Source organism: Electrona antarctica (assembly GCF_951216825.1).
Source record: "Electrona antarctica genome assembly, chromosome: 8".
In the NCBI taxonomy this organism is placed as follows: Eukaryota; Metazoa; Chordata; class Actinopteri; order Myctophiformes; family Myctophidae; genus Electrona; species Electrona antarctica.
In genome coordinates, this window is record NC_136789.1 from 52,855,437 (window position 1) to 52,879,560 (window position 24,124).

Consider the following 24,124-nt stretch of genomic DNA (forward strand, 5'->3'; position numbering starts at 1 on the left):
ACGACGGGAGTCACAATGTTAAGTCTATAGTCTAGAGAGAGAGGGCTGCGTTTTAGTATAAATAGAGGGTATGCACAATGCATAAAGTGAGTGCAGGCAAAGTTTAACGTCGTTTAGTGCAATCAGATATAGGACCTTTCTGTTTGGATGTATGGGCTGTATCAAGGCCAGAAAGTTGTTTTTTTTGTTTTGCCACTCGGTAGGCGTACCTGCATAACCTCTGGATATAATGATGATGTCATACTCATACCCTCTATAAGAGCCATTGTAAATTAGCAACCACTGCGAGCAGTACCCAATTTATTCACTTGAGTATAAATACCGCAAACGTAAAAGTCCAGTATTCAACATTCACTAGAGTAATAGCACAAAAGTAGGCTATATATAGGCCTCAAAATATACTCAAAAACAGTGAAAGTACTCATTACGTGGAATATCCTGCGTGTCACAACTTGAATAAAACAAAACAAAAATAGCAGATCTACAAGCTCACAACGTGTTGCTTTTCTATAGCAACACAGCAGACCAAGCGCAGAGCCGACCCCAGTAAAGTGGGTTACAGTGGATATCTATTTACAGTAATAGAGAACTTTACATGTCCTGGCTGCCATTGGCAATTCAGTAGACTGTCAGAAACAGAACAGTTCAGTAGATTGTCAGAAACAGAACAGTTCAGTAGCTTGTCAGAAACAGAACAGTTCAGTAGATTGTCAGAAACAGAACAGTTCAGTAGCTTGTCAGAAACAGAACAGTTCAGTAGCTTGTCAGAAACAGAACAGTTCAGTAGATTGTCAGAAACAGAACAGTTCAGTAGATTGTCAGAAACAGAACAGTTCAGTAGATTGTCAGAAACAGAACAGTTCAGTAGCTTGTCAGAAACAGAACAGTTCAGTAGATTGTCAGAAACAGAACAGTTCAGTAGCTTGTCAGAAACAGAACAGTTCAGTAGATTGTCAGAAACAGAACAGTTCAGTAGATTGTCAGAAACAGAACAGTTCAGTAGATTGTCAGAAACAGAACAGTTCAGTAGCTTGTCAGAAACAGAACAGTTCAGTAGCTTGTCAGAAACAGAACAGTTCAGTAGCTTGTCAGAAACAGAACAGTTCAGTAGATTGTCAGAAACAGAACAGTTCAGTAGATTGTCAGAAACAGAACAGTTCAGTAGATTGTCAGAAACAGAACAGTTCAGTAGACTGTCAGAAACAGAACAGTTCAGTAGATTGTCAGAAACAGAACAGTTCAGTAGACTGTCAGAAACAGAACAGTTCAGTAGATTGTCAGAAACAGAACAGTTCAGTAGATTGTCAGAAACAGAACAGTTCAGTAGACTGTCAGAAACAGAACAGTTCAGTAGATTGTCAGAAACAGAACAGTTCAGTAGATTGTCAGAAACAGAACAGTTCAGTAGACTGTCAGAAACAGAACAGTTCAGTAGACTGTCAGAAACAGAACAGTTCAGTAGATTGTCAGAAACAGAACAGTTCAGTAGATTGTCAGAAACAGAACAGTTCAGTAGACTGTCAGAAACAGAACAGTTCAGTAGATTGTCAGAAACAGAACAGTTCAGTAGATTGTCAGAAACAGAACAGTTCAGTAGACTGTCAGAAACAGAACAGTTCAGTAGATTGTCAGAAACAGAACAGTTCAGTAGACTGTCAGAAACAGAACAGTTCAGTAGACTGTCAGAAACAGAACAGTTCAGTAGATTGTCAGAAACAGAACAGTTCAGTAGATTGTCAGAAACAGAACAGTTCAGTAGACTGTCAGAAACAGAACAGTTCAGTAGACTGTCAGAAACAGAACAGTTCAGTAGATTGTCAGAAACAGAACAGTTCAGTAGATTGTCAGAAACAGAACAGTTCAGTAGACTGTCAGAAACAGAACAGTTCAGTAGACTGTCAGAAACAGAACAGTTCAGTAGATTGTCAGAAACAGAACAGTTCAGTAGATTGTCAGAAACAGAACAGTTCAGTAGACTGTCAGAAACAGAACAGTTCAGTAGATTGTCAGAAACAGAACAGTTCAGTAGATTGTCAGAAACAGAACAGTTCAGTAGATTGTCAGAAACAGAACAGTTCAGTAGATTGTCAGAAACAGAACAGTTCAGTAGATTGTCAGAAACAGAACAGTTCAGTAGATTGTCAGAAACAGAACAGTTCAGTAGACTGTCAGTGCATTAACCCATTTTGACCTGAGGACGATTCTACAAATGCCTTCTAAATCCTGACAGTTTTCTTTACAAACCCATGTTTCTATGTCAGTGGTACAATATTTGCCTCTGAGATGTAGTCTTGTGGTAGTATTTAAAATTGGAAATGCTCCAGTACATAAAGTACAGTACTTTGTTTAGTACATGTATAAGAGAGAACGAGCTGTAATATCAAGCTCCTAAAGCTGGCCTTTCTGAACTATTTCACGATTATTACCGCAATAACAATACATAATTTAAGTATCCAGTACTCTCAGTGCAACCATGATGGGATGCTTGGGGGCACATTATCTGCTGCTAATCATGGAGAAAAAATATTTTGCAGTTTCATTATGGTTATAGGTATAGGATTTGGGCATGCATCTTATAGAGCATCATTTTTTTCCCCCCATAGACGTTTAATAAAATATTTATTTAACCCATTTTGGGCGGGATCCTCTTTTGGTGTTAGCATTATGTTATGCTTTAGCTATTCAAAAATAGCAGATCTACAAGCTCATAGCGCGCCACCGAGTGGCGCGCTACGAGCTTGTAGATCTGCTATTTTTGAAAAATCGTGAAAATGTTGCCTCAAATCTTTGAATATATATTATTACAGAGAACATTTTAACTCAAATCTTTGCTTCTGGGAGGAGGTCCCTGGAACAACATATTTTCAGATGAGGGGGGCGGAGGCATATTACATATGACTTTTGGGGTCCTTGACATGAAATATTGAGCACCGCTGATACAGAAACATAAGGTTTTTCAAAAAACTGTCAGGATTTAGAAGACATAAATGGGCCTAAATGGGTTAAAGACCTTTAAAGCCTCGGACAAAGCCAACTCAGCTGATTCACAAATTATGACGATAAACACCTTTTTTTGGGGGGGGCGGACAAATAATTCGAAAGAAGAAAAAAAGGGCAGCGTACAACACTGTGTGCGTGCGTGCTCACCTGCACGTGACTGTGTGCATGTGTGTGTGCATACTGTACATACAGTGCTGTGTTTCTGTGTATATTCAGCACTATAAAACCTGTCCCTTTGAAGCCAGGGTTAACATGGCAATAAAAGGAGAAGGGGGGGGGGGGGGGGGAAGCCCACCTACTTTCTTGATTACATGCATGCTTTACATACAGGGCCGGATTAACACCTCTGAGGGCCCCTGGGCACTGAAGCTCGAAGGGCCCCCCTTCACGCGCGCGCACATTTTTTTGCTGTTTCGGCAGTTTTATGCCGTTATATTGGCCTATTTCCGGTCACCTACCCCCCCCAGAGTGACAGCCAATTTAGCGCATTGTTGCTGCTTTACACACAATTGCACTTTTCAGCTGCCCTTCTCACCAACAATAAAACACTAATCTTTTTAGACACCATTTATTTCATTCGGATTAGCAGGGACATTTTCTGTGGAGCTAAAGGAGGGGCCCCTGGTGCCCAAGGGCCCCTGGGCACGTGCCCAAGGGCCCCTGGGCACGTGCCCATATGGTAGATCCGGCCCTGACAACCTACAGTATCGTTGTTATCGGGCAGAAACCTCCGTATTCTAACTCCCAAACGTTTTCATGTCAAGGACCCCCAAATTGACACTAATTATCCCGCGGACCCCCCATTTGAAAAGGCATGCCTGCAGGGACCCCCATATGAGAGGTTTTTAACAGCTCTTGCAGTGATTCTCAGCCCCGTTTAATTTCAAGGACCCCCCCAGTTTGACATGCATCAGTCTATACGGACCCCCCCTTTAATGGCATTTCTATCTCTGGGACCCTCAATTTATATTGTAAAAACGGGTCCATTTTGGTTCCATTTGTACACTCTCAGAGTTACAGACCCACAAGGGTCCATTTGGTTCCTATAACTATATCATTTAGCTGGGGACCCCCTGGAACTCCCTCAAGGACTTTGTGAACCACTGTTCTAACTTTTTGTGATCCCCCCCCCCCCCCCCCCCCCCCCTAAATGAATGTCCTAATTGATCATACCACAGAAAGATGTCACACAAAAGCATCAAAAGTATCCGATCCACAAGCTTCGATGTGATTCGTTTGGAGCCCGTGGATCTGCTATACTCTTTTGCTACATCTTTGAATTTGAATACTGAAACGTAACTGTTTTTGAGTGGTGCAACCACTCCAACGAACAGCAATGTCCGTGTCCGTGTTTGTGTGTGACTATGTGACCAGTACCAATGAGTACCAAAAGTGGCGCTGTTGTGCCAGAAACGGAGAGAGAGAGATAGTGCTGCATGTTGCCTGCTAATGAGAGAGAGAGAGAGAGAGACAGAGAGGGGGGGGGGGGGGAGGGGGGGGGGGGGGGGGGGGGGGGGGGGGGGTGGGGGGGGGATTTGCACCACTCGGTTCAAATCATTGGACATATGAGGTTTCCACTTGACAGAGAGGAAAACGAACGCACCCACTGGACACATGCCCGGCTTCCATAGTGGCCATCCATATGGTGGGGACGTTTGAAATAGGTCACCTTGTCACCTTTTTTGTTCAATAGATACAGGCCTCCATCTTGCGCCTATCCCTTATCCCTAAACGTATTTGCCATGTTTTACTTATTTTGAAAAACATTTTAAAATAGTTCAACTAGCCCGATCTTGTGCGCTTGTAGATCTGCTATTTGAACTATTTTAAAATGGTGTTTTTAAAATAGTAAAAAAGGCAAAATTAGTTTAGGGATAAGGGTTAAGGGGTGGCGCAAGATATAGCCCCATAGTGTATGTTCTTGGTTAGAATATGGAGATAAGAGGTGACGTTATTCCGATCTTGCACTTTGTGTAAGTCGCTCCGGATCATAAGACAGAGCATCTGCTAAAGACGTTGTGTTGTTGGAGGTATAATTGAAGTGGAACATGCCTTGTTGGTATACAACAGGCCAGTTCACGCCACGCCACGCCGACATGTGTGTTGTGACAGAGTACAGTAAGTACAGTGTCCTCTGCATAACAGATGCCGTTTGCCCGCTCGTCTCGTCTCGTCTCGTCTCAGAAGCTGTGAAGTGATTTAGCTGCCCTGGCCTGGCCTGGCCTGGCCTGGCCTGGCCTGGCTTGGCTGGCACACCCCAGCGCCTCTGTCCTCCACCTCATCTTATTTATGGGTCATCTGTGCTGCTGCTGTTGGCCTGGGCTGGCAGCTGAGCAAAACCTGATTTTACAGTTTTGACTGAAAAACGTATATGTTTCTATGTCGGTGGTTCTCAAGCTATTTCATGTCAAGGACCCCCAAAAGTTATATGCAATTGGCCACCGACCCCCATCTGAAAATATGTTGTTCCAGGGACCCCCCCCCCCCCACCCACCCCCAGAAGCAAAGATTTGAGTTTAAAACGTGCGCTCTGAAAGAATATATATTGAAATATTTGTGCCACATTTTCAAGATTTTTACAAGCTCGTAGCGCGGCAACAGGTTCTAATGAGAGCGCAAAACTACCTTGGAAGAGCCACCCATCGACTAATCTAATATACGGCAACCTTCCCCCGTGTTTCTTCACTAGTCCGATCCAGAAGAACACAGTTTGCCGGCCACTGCTACAGAGCTGACAATGAGGTTATATCTTCCCTTCTTCTCTGGAGTCCTGCCTCAAAGCAGACCGGAGGTAGAAAACAGTCGTTCCCTGATGTCATCGCTAGGGACACGGGCATCAGTAAGCAGGAACTGGGGATGGCAATGAAGGACTGGAAGGTCTGCCGTGGCATTGTGAAATCCATGATCTCGACCGCGGTCGAAAAATGGTGATGATGACAGGTCTAAAGAGGGGCACGACAACGCAAGTGTAAAACAGAATCCAGGTCTGGTGAGTCGCAGGGGACGTGTGCACGAAACGAGCACACGCACAAACAAAATCACGGGACCGCGCTCGCGTAAAATACGCCTGCGTTGTCGCACCGCGACTGCTCCGCGCAAAAACGCATTGAAAATGAACTATAGGCACGTTATAATTATCGCTTCATGTTTGAAAGGCCCTTTATTGTGATTCTAAAAACTGCCTTCCAGCCAGCAGAATTTTCACTAAACGTTTATTTTTATTTTTTATTTCTCTTTTCATCATCATCGCACCCGAACTGGAATGTTATGAGCACGTAGGGAACATAGTCGCGCACTGTCATCAATTTATATTAAAGATCACACCCGTGTGAAGTGAGGGGCGCTCTTATCTTTGCTATAAGACACATTATGATTTAAAGTTTTGTGTAAGACGAAAATCTACACTAGCTGAATATAGAAAAAAGGCTACGCGAGGTCATGAACATGGCGTCACGACTGAAATATCGGAGTCACATATTACACACATACAAACCCCAGGAAAGTGTTTATTGTATCCTAAACATCATTACAATAAGATGTCGTTGCAAAAGGGGTTAAGTTGCCCTTTAAGGCTCTTTAATATTTTCGATCTCATCCGCTGCTAAAATGGGGGGGGGGGGGGACATTTTCGATGACGTCCCACCGGAAAATAACATAGAATGTTGCGCAACAGACACTCCCAGCCTGTGGAGCGATGCGTTTGGTTTTGATATCAATAATCTCCGTTCTTTGTATATCAATCTCCGTCCTGAGCGCCGGGCGTTACTAATTGATTGAACGGAGAACTCCGTGCTTGCCGCTCAGGGTGTTAACATTTTGGTCATGTTTAGTACAGTTTAGTACATTTTCTATTTTTCTACACACTTTTCCCAAACTTTAGTAAAATGCATCAAGGAGAGAAAATACCGGCCTGTGATCGCGCCTATACATCCATGGGTGGATGTCACCAGAGCCATAGAGTAAGACAGAGTTACGCAAACTCTGTTCACTTCATGGGGCCAGTCCAATGGCGTCTCTTCTACATAATAGACTTCTATTGAATGGGGACAACCGGAAGTATTGAATGTGTCTATGGGCTCGTGCGAGTACATGAACCACATGGCCGTGCTGTTTTCTGCCGCCTCAATATTTTTATTTTTATTAGATGGCTCTGGATGTCACTAACAGAATAAGTCCATACATGGAGCCACCTTTTAAACTAGATGCAAATCCAACGATTCATGAGTGGGAGTCAAGGCGAAGTGCCATCTCCTCGTCTTTCCACGCGGGCTGCAGGTCGTCTGACGCCAGCAGCATGGCTTCGTCGTCATCGTCGGTATAAAGCACCTTGTATCTTCGGTGTTCCTTCGTGGGAGCCGTCAGCATCTGACCGAAGACACTGAGTGCGGCCGGCCAGCAACACAACCAGCTGTCTGGAGGCTGAGGCTCTTCGGTCAAGACGTTCTCCGTACCTTCAGCCAGGAGTTTCTCTTCGGTCGGCCATTTCTCCCCACCTTTAGCCAGGAGAGGTTGATCTTCCCGGGCTTGAGTTGGTGATGGAGGTGTAGGTATCATCATGTCTGCATCATCATCATCATCATCATCACCTCTAGTCCTCGTTAATGGGATCTCGTCAAAGTCCAGGGCCATTTCATTACAACACTGATGATGAGGTTGATCCTCAGTGGCCATCGGAATGGGACTGAATCCTTGTCTTCTTCTTCTTCTTCTTATTATTATATTATTCTTTATTACCGTACAGTACAGTACAGTGACCTAATTGTATTATCTGTTGATGCTGTATAGATACTGTATCCTGTACTGTACTTGATATATATATTGTTGATAGTGCTTTATGATATTGTTTCTTCACCTCTGAGTCTTAGTGATCTTGTTTCGCTAAACCTTGATCTCTACTCTAACAACTATGCCTGATCTTGGCAACTGAATGGTCTTCTATCAAATGTCACTTTTGGTATGCCTTCTACCGCGTTGACTGACACCCTCAAACTAATGAATAAGTTAAAGTTAGGATGACCATTTGAATGATGTTCACTATGACATCACTTGGTGTCACGACAGAGTCAGCGTCAGTCTTGACCCATTGTTGCGGTCTCCAAACAAAGTATGTATGATAACAAGTGGCTCAAACTGGAGACCCCAACATAAGGACAGACATCACAAAGTGGACAAGCTTTAACGGTTTTTATTAACCACTTCCCCACAGAAGTATTAAATCAACAAACAAAATATCAAACAAAACACATGGTACTTTACCAACTCAGGAGAACAAAGGAGACCTGGAGATGCCGGCCAAAACAGGAGAATGAGGGGGGCCCAGGCCACCCCCTATAGGGACGTCGAAGCCGTTTCCCCCCTCCCCTAACTTAAACCAATTAACTAATAAGAACGAAAACTATAACTGCCGGCCATCCCCAGGCCAAACTAAACTAAATTAAGTTAACTGCAAAGTATTGGCGTGGATTGGGACTGAGCTGTTGCTGGGTCTGTGTCTGCCTTGACACTGAGCTGGCATGGCTTTTATAGCAGAGGGCTGCAGCAGAGGATGATTGGGGAATCTGCTGCAGGTGTGCCAGCCTGAGTGTGTCAGTCTGAGTGGGGAGGAGAGACAAGATTAGGCACAGACAATGATTGAATGACTTGAGTGTGTGTGTGTGAGTGATGTCATGGCCACACGCAACACCCATCATGGAGTTTGTCAACTTTAAGCCCATATATGGAGATCTGCGTATATACAGTATCTGGGTCCCCTTATGCCCATATATGGTGATCTCTGTATCTGTCTGGGTTTTGATGGCTGTGTCAAGCCATACCTAAATGTGGAGTCCAAGCCCGCTACGGCGATGTGGTTAGGTTGGACATCATGTTGTCCATATTTAGGCTTGGCTGATCTGGAACTCCATATATGGATATATGGCTGATTCATTGTGACATCATTGACAATACTTTATATAAAGAGCCTAGGTGCGAATCTGCAAAAAAACATACATCTCTAATAATCCTGGTCCTCATCGCTAGACAAGCCGCTACCTCCGGGCAAGATGATGCCATGTTGGTCCCGAATCAACATACTGTGTTCTTCAGTGACGACGTTGTCACCCAAAGCCAGCGGCGCGCCACTAAGCATCATCCTCGCCCGCAACATCTGTAGGCGGGCGCCTTCCGCCTTCGATACTCTGCGACGGACACCCTCGACCTCTCCGGCGCCGACAGCGAAGACCGGCTCGATCGACGGCCTCTCGAGGCACCTCCGAGTGCCCGTCGTGGCATTTAGGACGTCCCCCGGGCACCTGAGGGAGGACGACTTTCCCGGCTTTCAGCGGTGGGAGAAGCGCAACGAGCGCGGCCGCGGCAACGCGCTGCGCTACGGCCTGAGCAGCGTGCAGGGCTGGCGGGGAGAGATGGAGGACGCGCACGCGGCCGCCGTCGCTCTGCCGCGCGGCCTCCGCCGCTGGTCCTTCTTCGCCGTGTACGATGGTCACGCCGGCTCCCGCGTGGCCGAGCACTGCAGCAAGCACCTGCTGGAGCACATCGCCGCCAGCAACCCGGACTTCCAGAGCGCGCTGAACGAGGACCACAGCGACGGATCCTCCTCCTCCGCGGAGAGCGTGGCGAACGCCATCCGCGCCGGCTTCCTGAGCTTCGACGAAAGCCTGCGGACCCTTTCCGAGAAGCACTGGTGGGTGCACTGCGGCTCCACGGCGGTGGCGGTGCTGATCTCTCCCCGACACCTCTACTTCATCAACTGCGGAGACTCGCGGGCCGTCCTCAGCCGAGGAGGAGGAGGAGGCGGGGGCGGGGGGGACGAGCCCTACTTCGCCACGCGGGACCACAAGCCCGACGACCCGCCGGAGAGGGAGCGGATCGAACAGGCCGGCGGCGTGGTCATCATGCGGCGCGTCAACGGGGACCTGGCCGTGTCCCGGGCCCTGGGAGACTTCGCCTACAAGTGCGCGCCCGGGAGGGGCCCCGCGGAGCAGCCGGTCTCGCCGGAGCCCGACGTGGTGGTGATCGAGAGGCGCGAGGTGGAGGACGGGGAGTTCGCGGTGCTGGCGTGTGACGGCGTCTGGGACGTCATGTCCAACGAGGAGCTGTGCGCGTTCGTCCGCCACAGGCTGGAGGCGACGGACGACCTGGAGAGGGTCTGCAACGACGTCGTGGACACCTGCTTGCACAAGGGGAGTCGGGACAATATCACCGTGCTGCTGGTTTCCTTCTCGGGTAAGGCGCTATGGACGCCAAGCGACGGGAGCTTCTCTACAAGCTTCTCTACAAGCTTCTCTACAAGCTCACAACGCGTCGCGCTGCGACGCGTTGAGAGCTTGTAGATCAGCTATTTTCGGGGCGCAAACCCTGGGGGTCCCCGGACCCCACTTTGTGAACCACTGCTATAGCAGTCTCCAAATCTCCAAAAAAAAGTAGCTAAAAGTGGAGGGTTACCAAGCGTCCCTAAGCGTCTATAATATGGAATCATCCCGTATGTGGAAACTAAAGGACGCGTAATGAACTCATACGGCACCATGTGAACTGTGCCTACTGTTGCTGAAGAGATAAGTTAGGTGTACCATACTGTTTACTTTTTTACATGAATCGGTACTTGGAGATCCAAAATATTGCTGTAAAAAGCAATGGTCTATATAGCAGGCGCATACCCACACTCTTTTTTTACTTGAGAGCATGACCAGCTCAACAAGATCTACCCACCGGAAACAGTGTTATACCATTGCTGAGAATAGTTTTAATTTGTACCTGAGGGGGCTTTGGAATCGCAGCGATGGCGTCGCATATAAGACAAATGCACTTGGAATGGGAAATAGAGGGGGAGAAATGGAATAGGTAGGTTTGTTTTTTTGTTTGTTTTTTAATGCTACCGACTTTTGTGACTGGCTGATTTCTTTTAAAAATATTCAAAATAAATATTCTTTAGAGGCATGTCATGTGATCTACCTCCACAACCTTTGTGATCTACTGGTAGATGGTGATCTGACATCACTAACAGCGTTGCTGTCCATGGTGCTGAAGTCACATAATGCTGTCCATGGTGCTGAAGTCACACAAAGTGAAAACCCATCTCTCACAACATGACACGATGTGATGCATCGTGGAGCTTGTAGATCAGCTATTGGCGATGTAGGTTTTACAGATCGAAACCCTGGTTACATGCAAGTATACACCGCCTGACAAAGGCCACAGAGGCCCAACGCTCAATATTTTATTTACCAGGGAAGTAGCTGAGCACAGGTGCTCATTTTCAGCAACACACACACACACACACACACACACACACACACACACAAAACCTGGGAGCTGACCAGTACAACCACAGTCTTATACTGTTGGCCACTAAGCAGCTCCAGGGGGAGCAGTTGGGGGTGCAGTGCCTTGCTCAAGGGCACTTCAGCGGTGTTGGGTGAGTGATGACAATCACTTCCCCACCCAGATTTTTCCTGCCCGCCCGGGGAATCGAACCGGCAACAAGGGCGCTCCTCTAACCCTTAGTCCACCGCTGCCCAAATCAATCAATAGATATCTTTGGGAGCATCAAGACGAGGCGATACGTCATGTCATCTGATCCAGCACCTATAATGAAATAGCCGACTTGTGGATGTGACCGCTACATGCTACATGCTACTTGTGGATGTGACCGCTACATGCTAGGGATTACATTGTGGATGTGACCGCTACATCCTAGGGATTACATTTTAGATGTGACCGCTACATGCTAGGGATTACATTGTGGATGTGACCGCTACATCCTAGGGATTACATTTTAGATGTGACCGCTACATGCTAGGGATTACATTGTGGATGTGACCGCTACATCCTAGGGATTACATTTTAGATGTGACCGCTACATGCTAGGGATTACATTGTGGATGTGACCGCTACATCCTAGGGATTACATTTTAGATGTGACCGCTACATGCTAGGGATTACATTGTGGATGTGACCGCTACATCCTAGGGATTACATTTTGACAGTAACAGTAACTTGTGGATGTGACCGCTACATGCTAGGGATTACATTGCTTGTGGATGTGACCGCTACATGCTAGGGATTACATTTTAGATGTGACCGCTACATGCTAGGGATTACATTGTGGATGTGACCGCTACATCCTAGGGATTACATTTTAGATGTGACCGCTACATGCTAGGGATTACATTGTGGATGTGACCGCTACATCCTAGGGATTACATTTTGACAGTAACAGTAACTTGTGGATGTGACCGCTACATGCTAGGGATTACATTGCTTGTGGATGTGACCGCTACATGCTACGGATTACATTGCTTGTGGATGTGACCGCTACATGCTAGGGATTACATTGCTTGTGGATGTGACCGCTACATGCTAGGGATTACATTGCTTGTGGATGTGACCGCTACATGCTAGGGATTACATTGCTTGTGGATGTGACCGCTACATGCTACGGATTACATTGCTTGTGGATGTGACCGCTACATGCTAGGGATTACATTGCTTGTGGATGTGACCGCTACATGCTACGGATTACATTGCTTGTGGATGTGACCGCTACATGCTACGGATTACATTGCTTGTGGATGTGACCGCTACATGCTACGGATTACATTGCTTGTGGATGTGACCGCTACATGCTACGGATTACATTGCTTGTGGATGTGACCGCTACATGCTAGGGATTACATTCTGACAGTAACAGCCCGACATGAAACGGTTTCAGTACTAAAAAAAACCCTGCAGAAATGACTAACCAATCAGGAAGTACACAGGCAAATCGACCAATGACAAAGCTTCTAGGAAAATCACTGAATGCAGATTGTGGCCCCTAGATGTGTCACAGAGACTACATTTTTTGGGGGGAGCGTTTAACCCATTGCTGGCTGTCTAAAATAAAATAACTTTATTGTCCCTAAAATGTACATAAAATGGAAATTCGTCTTTGGCACAACGGCAGTCAGTTACAACAATAAAACATTAAAAAAAATACACAGGTGCATTAAAATACTATATAAAATGCATTCACATAAACACAGCAACAGTGATCATGAACAGTGGGGATTAGGTGAACTATTTAAACATTTTCTTATTTAAAATGTCCACAGCAGTTGGCACAAACAAAGTTTTGTAACCCTTCTTTTTAGCTAATTTTGCGCTAAGCCTCCTGCCCGATGGCAACAGGTCAAATTCAGAGTGAAGAGGGTGGATAGAATCATTGTAAATCTGAATTGCTTTTTTGGTTATGGAGCGGTTGTATATGTCCTGAAGTTGCATTAAAGTGTTGAGGTATTATTACTTATATGTAGCTACTTATACGTTCTTGTATTATTATTGAGTGGTGTAAACCACTCCAACAACTGGCTTTGTTAGTTTACGTGTCCACGTGTTTGTTCGTACCAAAAAAATGAGCATGGTTGCTATGGTCACTCAGTTCACACGGGTGTGATTTCATTACGTCAGACATTACGTCAGACCACAGCTGATCAGGCTACATAATACCTTACACCACTCAGTTCACACAGGTGTGATTTTATAACATACATTCATATGTTAGACTCAGCAGCAATGAAACAGCTGAATGTTTAGATAGTTGCTGGTGGACCGGGTGAGATGACAGTCAACAATATAACATGATTTCTTCATTATTTAGCGGACTTCGTTTCCTTTTTCTGCTGTTGGTAGTCATGGCTGCCAGTTCCCACCTGACATCGTGCGTGAGTCCTGCCTGCTCCAGGCCATGCTGAATAACCACTAGTTTGCATAACGTCTTCAGGCTAGGATTCAAGTCCAAAATGTACAGGTCAATTGCTGGTGTGTGTCCAACGAGGATGGCACGATCTCCCACCATGCAACAGCACATGGTGGCCATCTTAGACGGGCCTTTCCCCTTGGGCTCGACCTTCTTCCAGGAGAAGGTCTCTGGGTTGAGTTTCCACAGATCACTTAAGGTCCGGCCGTTGTAACCACCAAATATGTACAGCTCTCCATTGTAGGCAAAGGCTGAATGGCACCAGCTTCCTTTTGGAAGAAGCTGTGTAGACGGATTGTTCATCCAGAGGTTGGTTTCTGTGTCAAACACTTTGATGGAATTGTAGTAATGGCCTATATAGCTTCCAAATACAAACATCTTTGTCCCAATGATGGTCGCAGTGGAGAGGCATGATAAAGCCGGTGGTGGAGTTTGTTTGGTGTTAATTACTGACCAGAGCATTGTGGTGGTGTCCAACTTGTAGGTGTGCTTAGGCCATCCACCCAGCCTGGTGTCTCCTCCATGGATAAACATGACCTTCCCCAAGACACAGGCTGAGTGGTTCCTCCTCCCCTCTGGAACAGACCCAGAAACCCTGGGTTTAAACCACCTGTGGGCATCCGCATCGAATGCATAAAGCACGTCGCAGTACTCATAGTTCCCATAGATACGTTGACCTCCCCAGAGGTAGATGACACCTTCAACCAGCACAGCCGAGTGACCGCAGCGTGAGGATGGAACATCATGAAGGCGTTCTCCTCTTCCCGGCGTCACCGCGGGCAACGTCCTCCAGCGCAAAGGCACTGTGTTGAAAACATGCACACGGATCTGATCCGTGTCGTCATCACGGCGCTCTCCAAAGCAGTACACCTTGTCTCTGACTGCAACGACTGCACGATTGCGTAGCTGCGGTCCTCCACTCAGATGCAGCGTCCAGCGGAGCATTTCCAAGACCGTAGGTTTAATATAAGTCTTTGCTCTGTAAAAGTAGGGTCCAAATGTGTGTTCTAACTGCTTATCTTGGTTCAGTGGCACAAATGACTCGCAAAGTTTGACGAATCCAGAAAGCCAAATCCGATGAGCTGGGTTTGTCCGATCAAGGAAGTCCGATGGCTGTTGTTAGCGAATCGAGATGGACGGCACAGTCACGGTCCAGGTGTCTTCTGGGAACCCTCTGTTACACAGCAGACAGTTCGGTTCAGCAGCGTCGACAGCTAATCTTCACAAGTTACTTCCAGCAGATGAGTTTCCATTTGAAGGTTGCTGAATGACGTTTTGGTTCAGTCAACGTTTTGTTTTAAAGGACATGGTTGTGACGACATTGACATGTCGTTGAGTGATGATGTCATAACGTAGGCTAACCAATGAGGTTAGTCTGACTGCCGTCAACAGAACGTCAACACACACCGTTAAAGGACAACTTTGTTGTTGTTTTTTTCAGCCAAGGTTCATGTTTTAGGTTGTTATTAGAGAAAGTAAAAGATGAGTGTTATTATTTTTCCCATTTGCTGCTTTCTTTCTTTATGTTTAGCTGTTTTTGACAGGGGGACTATAGTCCTATTAGACCCCAATAAATTACATCTGGCCACAACAGATTACAGTATCTACTGAATATGAAGGGAGGGGGGTGACAAACTGGCATATTGAGCCTACGACACACAGTATGGCCTTCATTTAGTATCATTAACACTGACTCTGTTTGACCAGAATGGAACAGAGCCTTCATTAGCATCATTAACACTGACTCTGTTTGACCAGAATGGAACAGAGCCTTCATTAGTATCATTAACACTGACTCTGTTTGACCAGAATGGAACAGAGTATTCATTAGCATCATTAACACTGACTCTGTTTGACCAGAATGGAACAGAGCCTTCATTAGTATCATTAACACTGACTCTGTTTGACCAGAATGGAACAGAGCCTTCATTAGCATCATTAACACTGACTCTGTTTGACCAGAATGGAACAGAGCCTTCATTAGTATCATTAACACTGACTCTGTTTGACCAGAATGGAACAGAGCCTTCATTAGCATCATTAACACTGACTCTGTTTGACCAGAATGGAACAGAGCCTTCATTTAGTATCATTAACACTGACTCTGTTTGACCAGAATGGAACAGAGCCTTCATTTAGTATCATTAACACTGACTCTGTTTGACCAGAATGGAACAGAGCCTTCATTAGTATCATTAACACTGACTCTGTTTGACCAGAATGGAACAGAGCCTCCATTAGTATCATTAACACTGACTCTGTTTGACCAGAATGGAACAGAGCCTCCATTAGTATCATTAACACTGACTTTGTTTGACCAGAATGGAACAGAGCCTTCATTAGTATCATTAACACTGACTCTGTTTGACCAGAATGGAACAGAGCCTTCTTTAGTATCATTAACACTGACTGTTTGACCAGAATGGAACAGAGCCTCCATTAGTATCATTAACACTGACTCTGTTTGACCAGAATGGAACAGAGCCTCCATTAGTATCATTAACACTGACTCTGTTTGACCAGAATGGAACAGAGCCTCCATTAGTATCATTAACACTGACTCTGTTTGACCAGAATGGAACAGAGCCTCCATTAGTATCATTAACACTGACTCTGTTTGACCAGAATGGAACAGAGCCTCCATTAGTATCATTAACACTGACTCTGTTTGACCAGAATGGAACAGAGCCTCCATTAGTATCATTAACACTGACTCTGTTTGACCAGAATGGAACAGAGCCTCCATTAGTATCATTAACACTGACTTTGTTTGACCAGAATGGAACAGAGCCTTCATTAGTATCATTAACACTGACTCTGTTTGACCAGAATGGAACAGAGCCTTCTTTAGTATCATTAACACTGACTCTGTTTGACCAGAATGGAACAGAGCCTTCATTTAGTATCATTAACACTGACTCTGTTTGACCAGAATGGAACAGAGGCTTCATTAGTATCATTAACACTGACTCTGTTTGACCAGAATGGAACAGAGCCTCCATTAGTATCATTAACACTGACTCTGTTTGACCAGAATGGAACAGAGCCTCCATTAGTATCATTAACACTGACTTTGTTTGACCAGAATGGAACAGAGCCTTCATTAGTATCATTAACACTGACTCTGTTTGACCAGAATGGAACAGAGCCTTCTTTAGTATCATTAACACTGACTGTTTGACCAGAATGGAACAGAGCCTCCATTAGTATCATTAACACTGACTCTGTTTGACCAGAATGGAACAGAGCCTCCATTAGTATCATTAACACTGACTCTGTTTGACCAGAATGGAACAGAGCCTCCATTAGTATCATTAACACTGACTCTGTTTGACCAGAATGGAACAGAGCCTCCATTAGTATCATTAACACTGACTCTGTTTGACCAGAATGGAACAGAGCCTCCATTAGTATCATTAACACTGACTCTGTTTGACCAGAATGGAACAGAGCCTCCATTAGTATCATTAACACTGACTCTGTTTGACCAGAATGGAACAGAGCCTCCATTAGTATCATTAACACTGACTCTGTTTGACCAGAATGGAACAGAGCCTTCATTAGTATCATTAACACTGACTCTGTTTGACCAGAATGGAACAGAGCCTTCTTTAGTATCATTAACACTGACTGTTTGACCAGAATGGAACAGAGCCTTCATTAGTATCATTAACACCGACTCTGTTTGACCAGAATGGAACAGAGCCTTCATTAGCATCATTAACACCAACTCTGTTTGACCAGGATGGAACAGAGCCTTCATTAGTGTCATTGGAAACACCTGTGATTTCTTTCCAAGATGGCTGCTGTGTATATAGAGGCTTGACACATGGCCAATGACGTTTTCTAATAGCCATGTTTCCCCATTAGCTACTCTTCCTGAGGTGTAGTTCCAGACTCTATAACATTCAGGAGGTGTATCCACAAGCTCACAATGTGTCGCAACGCGTTACATTGTGAGCTTCTAGATTGGCTATTTTTGGCAAAGACATTTGGTGTGGACAAGATGAAAAAAAAACGTGTTCAAATTACAGTTATATAACTCCGGTTTGGTTCTTTAAGGATATAGACTAGAGGGTTTAAGTCTGGTTCTCTGAGTAACAGACTAGAATGTTTGCCATGGCTGTCTGGTAGCTGCTATGAAAAATGATTGACACCGCTGCTGCTCGATGCACTGCGGCAGCAAAAACACATTTTGAAATATCGAGTGTCATACTATTGTGATTCATGGGTATTCCGTGACTTATCCTGACATTGTAAATGTGATCCCACTTCAAGCGGTGAGGCTAATTCAGTTGTCTGAGTCTGATTGCTGGGAAGCAGGCCTGGTTGTGTGCAGAGTAGACTGCATTTACAGTTTGTTTCGTTAGGTCTGGATTATTTTGTTAAAGTATCAAATAGTGGACAGCAATCTTTGTGTCGGCTTGCTAAAATAATGACCCGGGTTATCTTTTGAGGAAAATTATATTTTTGCCTAAATCAGGTCTTGATGACTTCGTGCCGCGATGCAAGCTTAAAGGTATATTCAGTGATTTGACTTAATTCAAATATCACTTATTTTTTCTTTTTTTCTGGATAATCCTCCCTACTATAGAGTGTGTTGACCATATAAGGAGTTCCTCCCTGTCCCCAGTGAGCCCCTGGGGTCAAAAAACCCTAGTTTCAGTTTTGGTGGCGGGTGGCAAAGCCTTCATCCAATCAGGATGAGAGGGGCCTTCCTCCAATCATGATCGAGTGGGGGCGGGCCTTGGTGCACATGCTGTTGGCACTCCCCCCCCCACTGTAGAGCGTGCATGTCCAAATTTTGGAAAAGGTTGTACATCTGCTATTTCTGAATGGTGCTAGCGACTCCTATACGCAGCAATGTGTGTATGTTTACTGTATGTCTGTCTCTGTGTCTGTAAGTCTAAGTGCGGAAATAGCGTTTTTTCACCACCAAGTGTCACTGTTGCACAGCCGCACGCACGCACGCACGCACGCACGCACGCACGCACGCACGCACGCACGCACGCACACACATGTACAGTACAGCACCACTCAGTTCAGACGGATCAAATTTTTTGACATTTTTGAATAAAATAGTGTTTGGAAGGGGTCCCTGACACAACACATTGTTCAGATCCGGGGGACGGGGTTCACGCGACCAAATACACGTCATTACGGGGGGTCCATGGCACGATAAAGTTTGAGAACTATAGTGATTTAGAAGGCATTTGTAGAATCGTCCTCAGGTCTTGATGGGTTCATGGAAAGGGTGGTTCTTTAAGAATAGGCTACAGAATCAATCTTCAAAGTACAGCCAACGACTGTTAGGCGACACCGATCATGAAAGTATAATGCTCGGCGAGGCAAACGATCTTCATGATAAAACTCAACTCGTGAGGTGAAAGTAGTATAACATTTTGTAGTCGTCGTTATAGCAGAAACTGAGACACAGGTTGGAGAGCAGGTTGGGAGGGAAAAAAACGACGACAACAATGCGCCCGAAAGCTGACGACGCAGCATGCGGCAGTCACGCTCGCTGCTGCTGCTGCGGCTCGCATGACGTGGCATTTCAGGCAGCCTTCTCCTCAGGCCCGTGACCTAAATGAGTGTGACACCGTCCGCTGTGCCCTGCCTGGCCTGGCCTGCTGCTGGACGCTGCCAACCACAAACAAAGACAATGTCATCCACATGGCCACACAATCACACTAGTGTAGCGTGCTGTGCATAGTGCCATGGTGGAAAGTAATCAAGTGCATTTAGGCGCTCGGGTGGCACAGTGGTAAAGTAATCTGCCCACCACCACCACCACCACCACCGCCGCCACGGAGGTTGTGGGTTCAAATCCACCGCGGGTGCGTCCGGCTTTGTCGAGCACCGTCTACACGAACCCAATGGGAAGCCTATAATCCTACAGGCTGGGGGGTGTGGCACCTGTCAGCAGGGAGTGCTGGGCGGGAGGATTAGGAGGAAGGCTTCTGCCACCTCCTCCCGGTGGGGGCTCCTCACTGGCAGGTTGAGTCGGTAGGATATGACAATATATTGTCATATTTACAATTTAGGCATTAAGCAGACGCTCTTAATCCAGAGCGACTTACATTAGGCAAGAACAAAAAAGCATGGCAATACATCACATACATAAAAAGTAGTATTCATGAAACATGCGTAAGCTAAGAACGTCCAAAAATCCCGCAAATCGTTACACACTATCTCTATAGTCATGTGTTCAAGACGGATCTGTCGGATATTTCATATTCCATCCTTATTGGCTAACATTGGCTTTCAAAGTTTGCAGGATTGGCCCTTTTGAAACAAAAAGCCTCAAATCATGAATGCAGCGTGCAATTTACGTGAAATCTTTCACAGACGTTCCTACTAGGCTGAGGGATATATCCCACCCTTTTCACATTGGCCTGTTATAGCGCCACCAACAGGTGGATTTTTGCAAAACACATTTTTGGAACAAAGTGCCTCAAATCATCCAATTGCCATCAATGGTGTAAGAACAAATGGCACCCTTTTCACATTGGCCTATCATAGCGCCACCAGGAAGGCCACAACCTGACCTGGCCTGGTGGAGACCTGTGCCCCGAGGGGCACTTTATCTAGTTTTAATATGTTATTTGGATGAACCCTATAATGATCATTAAAAAACCCTTGAACGATTACTATTGCAATGTCTTTTGGGTCAAATCTTGGATTGACTGGCCTACAGTTGGAGGCCATCGATATTGTCCTTTTCTTTTTGCTGAGGTTTGCGTGATCTGCGCAAAAGGACAGTTAACCCATTTTGGGCGGGAACCCCTTTTGGCGCTTTAAACATTATGTTATAATTTAGCTATTGAAAAATAGCAGATCTACAAGCTCATAGCGCGCCACCGAGTGGCGCGCTACGAGCTTGTAGGTCTGCTATTTTTGAAAAATCGTGAAAATGTAGAAGGATTTTTTCAGGATTTAGAAGGATTTTTAAAAGTTTTGAGGTCAGGCCTAAATGGGTCAAATGATAAGGGACAATATCGGTGGCACCCAACTGTATCTGGTGTTGAGCTCTGCTCTGCTCCGACCTGTCCTCTGCGTGCGGTGCACCATGTGGACAACGCGCCTCTTGTGATGATATAAGTCAGGGCCTTTTGGACCAGCTGCTGTCGCTGTCAGTTCAGCCCAAAGCAATCCTCCATTCCTCCTCTCGCATCACCAGCCTCTACATTACACACGCACACACACACATGCACACGCACGTGCGCGCACGCACACGCACGCACGCACGCACGCACGCACGCACGCGCACACACACAGCCAAGTAAGTAATCTCCCATCAAACTATTCCTGCTACTGTACCGTATGTCCTCCTCTCCCCAATGTGCTGGGAGAAGTACTCAGAATATTATTATGATTTATTTATTTTCGTAAGTCAAAGTAGCAACATTCCAAAGAAAATACTCAAAATGACAGCGCCAAAGTCAAAGTTATTCAAACGGCTGTTATTTCTGAATAGCTGACGTACCGGTATACCTGATTAGGTCTTCTAAACTAAAGGTTTTCTGAAAAACCTGTTTCTATGTCAGTGCCTGGTGCTCAATCTCAAGGACTCAAGGACCCCCAGAATTATCTGTATTTGGCTGCGGACCCCCGTCTGAAAATAACCCCCCCCCCCCCCCAGAAGCAAAGATTTGAGTTAAAAATGTAAAAACTGAAAGCATATATATTTAAAGATTTGCCGCCACATTTACAAAAAAATAGCAGATCTACAAGCGAGCGTGTAGATCTGCTATTTTGATTTCAACAGCTAAAGAATAACACAATGCTTAAAACACCAAAAGTGGTTCCGGTCCTGAATGGGTTAATACATGTTTTTCACTGTCTGTCCAGTGTAGAATGATTTGTATCTTTGTAGCTGAAGTTGAAACCAGCTCGACTTTTTTTGTAGCGGTTGTAGCTTTTGCAGCAGCTACAAACGTCTCCTGCATCTTTGCATCGTCATGTCGCTGGCTTCCATTGACAATGAATGGTAGACTGTATCTTTGCATCGTCATGTCTCTGGCTTCCATTGACAATGAATGGTAGACTGTATCTTTGCACCGTCATGTCTCTGGCTTCCATTGACAATGAATGGTAGACTGTATCTTTGCATCGTCATGTCTCTGGCTTCCATTGACAATGAATGGTAGACTGTATCTTTGCGTCGTCATGTCGCTGGCTTCCATTGACAATGAATGGTAGACTGTATCTTTGCATCGTCATGTCTCTGGCTTCCATTGACAATGAATGGTAGACTGCATCTTTGCATCGTCATGTCTCTGGCTTCCATTGACAATGAATGGTAGACTATCTTTGCATCGTCATGTCGCTGGCTTCCATTGACAATGAATGGTATACTGTATCTTTGCATCGTCATGTCGCTGGCTTCCATTGACAATGAATGGTAGACTGTATCTTTGCATCGTCATGTCGCTGGCTTCCATTGACAATGAATGGTAGACTGTATCTTTGCATCGTCATGTCGCTGGCTTCTATTGACAATGAATGGTAGACTGCATCTTTGCATCGTCATGTCGCTGGCTTCCATTGACAATGAATGGTAGACTGTATCTTTGCATCGTCATGTCGCTGGCTTCTATTGACAATGAATGGTAGACTGCATCTTTGCATCGTCATGTCGCTGGCTTCCATTGACAATGAATGGTAGACTGTATCTTTGCATCGTCATGTCGCTGGCTTCCACTGACAATGAATGGTAGACTGCATCTTTGCATCGTCATGTCGCTGGCTCCCATTGACAATGAATGGTAGACTGCATATTTGCATCGTCATGTCGCTGGCTTCCATTGACAATGAATGGTAGACTGCATCTTTGCATCGTCATGTCTCTGGCTTCCATTGACAATGAATGGTAGACTGCATCTTTGCATCGTCATGTCGCTGGCTCCCATTGACCATGAATGGTAGACTGTATAATTTGCATCGTCATGTCGCTGGCTTCCATTGACCATGAATGGTAGACTGTATCTTTGCATCGTCATGTCGCTGGCTTCCATTGACAATGAATGGTAGACTGCATCTTTGCATCGTCATGTCGCTGGCTTCCATTGACAATGAATGGTAGACTGTATCTTTGCATCGTCATGTCGCTGGCTTCTATTGACAATGAATGGTAGACTGCATCTTTGCATCGTCATGTCGCTGGCTTCCATTGACAATGAATGGTAGACTGTATCTTTGCATCGTCATGTCGCTGGCTTCCACTGACAATGAATGGTAGACTGCATCTTTGCATCGTCATGTCGCTGGCTCCCATTGACAATGAATGGTAGACTGCATCTTTGCATCGTCATGTCGCTGGCTTCCATTGACAATGAATGGTAGACTGCATCTTTGCATCGTCATGTCGCTGGCTTCCATTGACAATGAATGGTAGACTGCATCTTTGCATCGTCATGTTGATGGCTTCCATTGACAATGAATGGTAGACTGCATCTTTGCATCGTCATGTCGCTGGCTTCCATTGACAATGAATGGTAGACTGCATCTTTGCATCGTCATGTCGCTGGCTTCCATTGACAATGAATGGTAGACTGCATCTTTGCATCTGGCCATGTGAACGCAGCATGAGTGTTAATATAATTCCTAGGACATCTAGAGACTGCTTGGGCACAAATTGTGTTAAATTGTCTGTTCTTCACAAAGCTTGTGTATAATTCCTAGAGAAGGCTAAGACAGTTAAGGTCATTACACACTGGCGAATTAGCGACGCGAATTAAAAATTCGACACCGGAGCGAACACCGGAGCGAACAAATAAAGAGCGAAAACGGTCGCATTTTCGCACATTCGCACATTCGCCACTGATGTGGAAGCTTGCATTGACTTCAATTGGTTTTAAAAAAAGGCGAATTATTCGCACGAATAAATCGCGTCGCTAATTCGCCAGTGTGTAATGACCTTTACGCTGGAGAGAAGGACGTGTCCGTACCTCGCAGCCTGGACAATCAATATGTTTGTGTGTTGTACTTGTGGACATCTTGGTGTATGTTGTTAACACCCTGAGCGGCATAAACGGAGGTCTCCGTCCCATCAAATAGTTACGCCCAGCGCTCAGGAGGACGGAGATTATAATCACAGGGCGGAACATTAATGATATCATAACCGAAGCGCACCGCTCCACAGGCTGGGAGCGGTGCGCCCCCGATCATACTCGGGGGGGGGGGGGGGTTTGGCTACATCTAGCTACTTCTAGCTACATCCAAGATGGCGCCTGGTGCACCTTGAAATGCGCAAATCGCTGCAAATCGCTGGGCGCTCCGATTTAATGGTCCTAAATACCCCCCGGGGCGTTCGGGGTGTTAATGATGTGAGTGCCTGGTAAGCCATGCTGGGCATCTATCTATAGTTATAGCAAACAATTGAGATGTGGT

The 24,124-nt window shown here is 45.6% G+C and overlaps 2 protein-coding genes across 4 annotated transcripts in view; both read left to right on the plus strand.

Moving 5' to 3' along the window:
* The window catches only part of LOC306927424 (disks large homolog 4-like), a 309,688-nt gene that overhangs the window by 194,977 nt on the left and 90,587 nt on the right, over positions 1–24,124 (plus strand). The window lies entirely within an intron of this gene.
* Positions 9,042–14,638, plus strand: LOC306928049 (protein phosphatase 1A-like; the record flags this gene model as incomplete). The annotated part of the gene is made up of 2 exons (XM_079507969.1): positions 9,042–10,221; positions 14,526–14,638. 2 exons carry the CDS (start codon positions 9,042–9,044, stop codon positions 14,636–14,638), a joined length of 1,293 nt encoding a protein of 430 aa, XP_079364095.1.